This window comes from Anomaloglossus baeobatrachus, unplaced genomic scaffold (assembly GCF_048569485.1).
Source record: "Anomaloglossus baeobatrachus isolate aAnoBae1 unplaced genomic scaffold, aAnoBae1.hap1 Scaffold_142, whole genome shotgun sequence".
Taxonomy (NCBI): Eukaryota; Metazoa; Chordata; class Amphibia; order Anura; family Aromobatidae; genus Anomaloglossus; species Anomaloglossus baeobatrachus.
The window spans coordinates 552,937-560,203 of record NW_027441912.1 but is presented as its reverse complement, the minus strand read 5'-3'; the positions used below and the strand labels follow the sequence as shown (position 1 = coordinate 560,203).

The 7,267-nt window shown below is 54.0% G+C and overlaps 1 protein-coding gene across 2 annotated transcripts; it reads left to right on the top strand.

Annotated features, from left to right (window-relative positions):
* Window positions 1–1,013: 1,013 nt before the first annotated feature.
* Window positions 1,014–6,809, top strand: LOC142260623 (uncharacterized). 2 transcript variants are annotated; one of them, XM_075332014.1, is made up of 3 exons: window positions 1,014–1,073; window positions 2,187–2,225; window positions 5,062–6,809. In XM_075332014.1, exon 3 carries the CDS (start codon window positions 5,532–5,534, stop codon window positions 6,465–6,467), a length of 936 nt encoding a protein of 311 aa, XP_075188129.1. In that variant the 5' UTR covers window positions 1,014–1,073; window positions 2,187–2,225; window positions 5,062–5,531; the 3' UTR covers window positions 6,468–6,809. The 2 variants fall into 2 exon arrangements, with proteins under 2 accessions (XP_075188129.1, XP_075188130.1); XM_075332015.1 differs by lacking the exon at window positions 2,187–2,225 and having other exon boundaries at window positions 1,016–1,073.
* Window positions 6,810–7,267: the final 458 nt, after the last annotated feature.

Below are 7,267 nucleotides of genomic sequence, written 5' to 3'. Positions count from 1 at the left end.
ATGCCTGTATGTGTGCGTATGCCCGTATGTGTATGCCTGTATGCGTGCGTATGCCCGTATGTGTGCGTATGCCCGTATGTGTATGCCTGTATGCGTGCGTATGCCCGTATGTGTATGCCTGTATGTGTATGCCTGTATGCGTGCGTATGCCCGTATGTGTATGCCTGTATGTGTATGCCTGTATGCGTGCGTATGCCCGTATGTGTATGCCTGTGTGTATGCCTGTATGCGTGCGTATGCCCGTATGTGTATGCCTGTATGCGTGCGTATGCCCGTATGTGTATGCCTGTATGTGTGCGTACAGCCTGTATGCGTGCGTATGCCCGTATGTGTATGCCTGTATGTGTATGCCTGTATGTGTGCGTATGCCCGTATGTGTATGCCTGTATGCGTGCGTATGCCCGTATGTGTGCGTATGCCCGTATGTGTATGCCTGTATGCGTGCGTATGCCCGTATGTGTGCGTATGCCCGTATGTGTATGCCTGTATGTGTATGCCTGTATGCGTGCGTATGCCCGTATGTGTATGCCTGTATGTGTATGCCTGTATGCGTGCGTATGCCCGTATGTGTATGCCTGTATGCGTGCGTATGCCCGTATGTGTATGCCTGTATGTGTGCGTACAGCCTGTATGCCCATATGTGTATGCCTGTATGTGTATGCCCGTATGTGTGCGTACAGCCTGTATGCGTGCGTATGCCCGTATGTGTATGCCCGTATGTGTATGCCCGTATGTGTGCGTACAGCCTGTATGCGTGCGTATGCCCATATTATCAAAGTTAGGCAAATTACAAGCACTCGCTTCTGGTCATTACATGGTGGCCTACACCTGGGGTGGGTGAGCAGTGAGCATCAAAAACACAGGATAATGTGGCACAAAAAGCGGGATCCGTTCTCGTCTCCTGGGATTGTTTCTTCCACACTGGGGGTGTCTCATCAGTGGACGTCACGTTTATTCTATTGTCTGTAAATGATATTGAATGCCAAACATGAGTGACACCATGCCTCATTTCTTTTCACAGCCAGGAAAGCTGACAGAAGCTTTTAAATACTTTCTTCAAGGAATGGGATACAGTAAGTCCAGCTCTGCTAGGTCTTGGGAGGGTGGTGGCGTCTCTGCAGGGTGGTGGCCCCTCACCTGTGGGTCTCGTGAAGGTGGAGGCCCCTGGCCCTCAGGGTCTCAGGAGGATGGCTGCCCCTGGCACACAGGTCTCAGGAGGGTGGAGGTTCCTGGCCTGCAGGTCTTGGGAGAGTGGAGGTTCCTGGCCCTCAGGTCTCGGGAGGGTGGAGGTTTTTGGCCCTCAGGTCTCGGGAGGGTGGAGACCCCTGGCCCACAGGTCTCAGGAGGGTGGAGATTCCTGGCCCTCGTGTCTCGTGAGGGGGTGGAGGTCTATGGCCCTTGGGAGGGTGGTGGCCTCTATCCTGTGGGTCTTGGGAGGGTGACGACCCCTGGTCCGTGGTTCTTGGGAGCTTGGAGGTCCCTGGCCCTCAGGTCTCAGGAGGGTGGCGGCCCCTGGCTCACAGGTCTCGGGAGGCTTGGAGGTTCCTGGCCCTCGGGAGGATGGAAGCCTCTAGCTTGTAGGTCTTGAAAGGGTGACGACCCCTAGTCCATGGATCTCGAGACGATGGAGGTCCCTGGCCCGTGGGTCTCAGGAGGGTGAATGTTCCTGGCCCTCGGGTTTCGGGGGTGGGGGGGTGGCCCCTGGCCCCTGGCCCACAGGTCTCGGGAGGATGAAGCTTCCTGGCCCGTGGATCTCAGGAGGGTGGCGGTTCCTGGCCCGTGGTCTTGGGAGGGTGGCGGCCCCTGGCCCACAGTTCTCGGGAGGATGGAGATTCCTGGCCCCCGCGTCTCTGGAGGGGGAGGTCCCTGGCCCGCGGGTCCCAGGAGGGTTTGTCTGGACACATTCCATCTGTCTTTTGGCCGTCCTCCTGGTGTTCGTCTCCTCAGTCATGTGTCTCTGATTTCTCCTGTGTGTCTCCCCACCTCTTTATCTTGGTCTGCACTCTCTTCCTCTGTCCTCACCTGGACTCTGGCATCTCTGAGTCTCTATATTCTCTATATGGTGATAGCAGCTTATTGGTATTTGTTGTCTCAATGTCACATTTCTGTGTCTTCTCCCCTCCTCATCACTCTCCATGGACTCTTCACCCCCTTCCCCGGCTTCTTTCCTCGTCTTTTCCCCCCAGTTGCCTCCTTGAAGGATCGGAGACAGAGTGCCAGTGCAGGTATTCCATCACACCGTCGTCTGAATAGATTGCATGCTCCTCGGTTTAGTGCACACCTCTGAATGCTCCACCTGGGCTGCTTCTCCCTCCTGGATTATCCTCCTGCCACACACTCCATCAGCTTCTTCCACACATAGTTATGTGCAAAATAATTGCAGTCCAACATCAGTAACGTGTTTACTGCTCGGTCAGAAAGAACATACAGCATGGAAAAATCATGACTAGGTGTAGGCAAGACATGGACAACCACCAGAATCAGCAGTTATGGCCTGCGCGCTGCTGACTGGCTCCTGTAATGACAGCGGGTGTACTAATTAATAGCAGAGTTCAATTAGTGAGGGCACTCATTATGTGACGAAACAGGTGTCAATTATTACCCTTAATTAAAGGAGGGCTCGTGTCGAACCTTCTGGTTTTAGGCCTCACTCAGTGAGTGAAATGGGTCGTTCCAGACGTTGAAGAGAAGGAGACAGAACTTTGATCAAGAAGTTGATTGGAGAAAGGAAAATGTATAAAGTGCAGAAAAGAACGGACTGCTCCGAAGATTTCCAATGCTTCAAATGGCAAACAAAGCCGAAACACGTGGCAGAAAAAGAAACCCAACCATCCGAGCGTCCGTTCATCAGCTCCAAGGAGATGACAGAAGATCCTCAGTTACCCGAGAGTCCTGCAGCCATCAGAAGACACCGATGTGCAGACAAACTGCAAGAAACTCTGGGAAAGAAGCAACCAAGGATCAGCTCCAAGGAGATGACACAAGATCCTCAGTTACCCGAGAGTCCTGCAGCCATCAGAAGACACCGACGTACAGACAAACTGCAAGAAACTCTGGGAAAGAAGCAACCAAGGATCAGCTCCAAGGAGATGACACAAGATCCTCAGTTACCCGAGAGTCCTGCAGCCATCAGAAGACACCGACGTACAGACAAACTGCAAGAAACTCTGGGAAAGAAGCAACCAAGGATCAGCTCCAAGGAGATGACACAAGATCCTCAGTTACCCGAGAGTCCTGCAGCCATCAGAAGACACCGATGTGCAGACAAACTGCAAGAAACTCTGGGAAAGAAGCAACCAAGGATCAGCTCCAAGGAGATGACACAAGATCCTCAGTTACCCGAGAGTCCTGCAGCCATCAGAAGACACCGATGTGCAGACAAACTGCAAGAAACTCTGGGAAAGAAGCAACCAAGGATCAGCTCCAAGGAGATGACACAAGATCCTCAGTTACCCGAGAGTCCTGCAGCCATCAGAAGACACCGATGTGCAGACAAACTGCAAGAAACTCTGGGAAAGAAGCAACCAAGGATCAGCTCCAAGGAGATGACACAAGATCCTCAGTTACCCGAGAGTCCTGCAGCCATCAGAAGACACCGATGTGAAGACAACTGCAAGAAACCCTGGTAAAGAAGCAACCAAGGATCAGCTCCAAGGAGATGACACAAGATCCTCAGTTACCCGAGAGTCCTGCAGCCATCAGAAGACACCGACGTACAGACAAACTGCAAGAAACCCTAAACCCTTGGAAAGAAGCATCCAATGATTGGCTCCAAGGAGATGACAGAAGATCCTCAGTTACCCGAGAGTCCTGCAGCCATCCGAAGACACCGAGGTGACGACAACTGTCTGCAAGAAACCCTCGGAGAGAACCATCTCTGGAAAAAGAGGCCTGCAGAAAAAGATTGCCAAAGAACACATTGACCGGCCTAAAGAGAAGAGGCGCCACATTGTATGGACAGATGAGAAGATGGTTCTTATTGGGTCTAAAGCTGCACACAGGTTGTGAGACCACCCAGAGACACTGCAAAGGCTGGAAAACATGGAGGGGCCAGCAGAATGGCAGGGCGTTTTTCCCATTCACGCTGAATGTGCCATACAGGAGGACCACTCAGCCACAGGGTGGTGACTTGTACGGGAGTGCACGCCAGCTCACGTATCTGAGGAAGATCTGCAGGTACACACAGAACATGCACGTCCTGGAAGATCTGTAGGTACATGCATGCCCCGGAAGATCTACAGGCACACGCAGAACATGCACACCCCGGAAATCTGCAGGCACACGCAGCACATGCATGCCCGGAAGATCTGCAGGCACACGCAGCACATGCACACCCCGAAAGATTTCCAGGCACACGCAGAACATGCACACCCCGGAAATGTGCAGGCACACGCAGCACATGCACACCCCGGAAATGTGCAGGCACACGCAGCACATGCACACCCCGGAAGATTTGCAGGCACACGCAGAACATGCACACCCCGGAAATCTGCAGGCACACGCAGCACATGCACACCCTGGTGCGGTGCCTTATTTAGCACAATGTTACTCAGGTATTACAAGTGCTACATAGGTCTGCAGGTGGTCCTCATACTGCACAAGACACTTATATTAGCTCCAGGACCCCACATGGGAATATTTACTGCCCCTTAACAGCACAAAATACCCAGAGTCAGTTCATCTGTAGCGAGTCCCCGGACCCTGGAGGTCCTAGATCATGGACACCTGGGGTAGCCTCACATGGCTCTTCATGCCATAGGAAAGATATTGAGAAACAAGACCGGCATGCCGACCAAAGGACTACACGTCCCAGAGGAGGCTGGCTGCCTGGCCTTAGAGTAGGGGGTGGCAGCCCAGCCTCCTCTACCCCACGCCCCACTGCAGCCATTGCTTTCCCATAGCCATGCATGGGAGGTTGAAGCTTTCCGCCTGTTCCCTTGTATCAGATCTCCTCTGTAACCTGAGACGTTGATGTTTCTGCAGCATCTCCCCTTGGATCTGCTCTTTGTCAATGCTCAGCTGCTGCTTCTGAATTTTCACCTCTTTACTCTTTTTCTGTAGTGCCCTCAGCCAGTATGACCCGACTCGCCCGATCTCGCACAGCGTCACTCACCAGTGCCAGTTCTGTGGATGGAGGTCGCCCCAGGCCTTGCACTCAGTCCGAGAGCAGCGAGGGCATCGGTCAGATCAACCACACCATGGAAGTGTCCTGCTGAAGACCCTGGAGCAGTTCCTTACTACCCCTCCTCTTGCCCACTCATTACCCATATCTTCTTTACTGGTTTCTCTTCCTGCACCCCGCCCCTTTAAACAGCGTCTGGCGTTTTTTGGGGAAAAAAAATACCAGAGTGACAGTAGTTAATAATCATCTGGTGTGTGCTCCTCCCGCTCCCCTGTGACTGGATGTGACACGTGGGTAACAACAGATCAGACCAGTGGTGACTGAAGAATGAGGGGTGACCCGGACGACTAGAGAAGATCCCAGGAAGGTGACCCGGACAACTAGAGAAGATCCCATAGAGGTGACCCAGATGACTAAAGAAGTTCCCATAGAGGTGACCCGAATGACTGTAGGGGATCCCATAGAGGTGACCAGGATGACTACAGAAGATCCCATAGAGGTGACCCGAATGACTGTAGGGCATCCCATAGAGGTGACCCGGACGACTAGAGAAGATCCCATAGAGGTGACCAGGATGACTACAGGAGATCCCATAGAGGTGACCAGGACGACTAGAGAAGATCCCATAGAGGTGACCCGGACGACTAGAGAAGATCCCATAGAGGTGACCAGGATGACTACAGGAGATCCCATAGAGGTGACCAGGACGACTTCAGAAGATCCCATAGAGGTGACCAGGACGACTACAGAAGATCCCGTAGAGGTGACCAGGACGACTACAGAATATCCCGTAGAGGTGACCAGGACGACTACAGAATATCCCGTAGAGGTGACCAGGACGACTACAGAAGATCCCGTAGAGGTGACCAGGACGACTACAGAAGATCCCGTAGAGGTGACCAGGACGACTACAGAAGATCCCGTAGAGGTGACCAGGACGACTACAGAATATCCCGTAGAGGTGACCAGGACGACTACAGAAGATTCCATAGAGGTGACCAGGACGACTACAGAATATCCCGTAGAGGTGACCAGGACGACTACAGAATATCCCGTAGAGGTGACCAGGACGACTACAGAAGATCCCGTAGAGGTGACCAGGACGACTACAGAATATCCCATAGAGATGACTAGGACGACTACAGAATATCCCATAGAGGTGACCAGGACGACCTTAAGGGATCCAGTAGAGGTTTCCCGGATGATTGTAGAGGATCCCATAGAAGTGACCTGGGTGATTGTAGATGTTTCTATAGACGTGATCTATGGATTGGATCAGCAGTGTATGACTGATGCATGTATCTCCGGGTTCCAGCAGGAAATTGCAGTATGGCTTCTTCACTGATGTGGGGGGTTCAGTGAGAAGACGCATCCTGATGAATGTCTGTGAGTGGAGTCGAGGGTGAGGGGTTCGTCTGTGTCCCATCAGCCCAATCTCCTGATTTCCAGTTGTGTCATGTGTCCCGCGCTGTCATTGTGCCGTGTCTCCTCTCCCATCTGCGTCTCTCGCTCCTCGGACGGAGCGGGGGGTAATGAATCCTGTCTGTAAGCTGTGACTGTTCTCACCTTCTCATTTTGGACCTGTCTTGTGGTGTGGATGCTTGTCGCTGCATTAAAGCCATCACTACTTATATGTCATGATAGTAATGGATGAATACAACAAACCTCAATAAAATGGTAACTCTGCCGTGTCTGCGTCATTCTGTGACTGAGACTGCATCACTGCGCCCCCCCTGTCTGCTGCGCCCCCCCCCTGTCTGCTGCGCCCCCCCCCTGTCTGCTGCGCCCCCCCCCTGTCTGCTGCGCCCCCCCTGTCTGCTGCGCCCCCCCTGTCTGCTGCGCCCCCCCTGTCTGCTGCGCCCCCCCCTGTCTGCTGCGCCCCCCCTGTCTGCTGCGCCCCCCCTGTCTGCTGCGCCCACCCTGTCTGCTGCGCCCCCCCCTGTCTGCTGCGCCCCCCCCTGTCTGCTGCGCCCCCCCTGTCTGCTGCGCCCCCCCCTGTCTGCTGCGCCCCCCCTGTCTGCTGCGCCCCCCCCTGTCTGCTGCGCCCCCCCTGTCTGCTGCGCCCCCCCTGTCTGCAGCCCCCCCCCCGTCTGCAGCGCCGCCCCCTCCCCCCGTCTGCTGCTCCCCTCCCCCCATCTGTTGCGC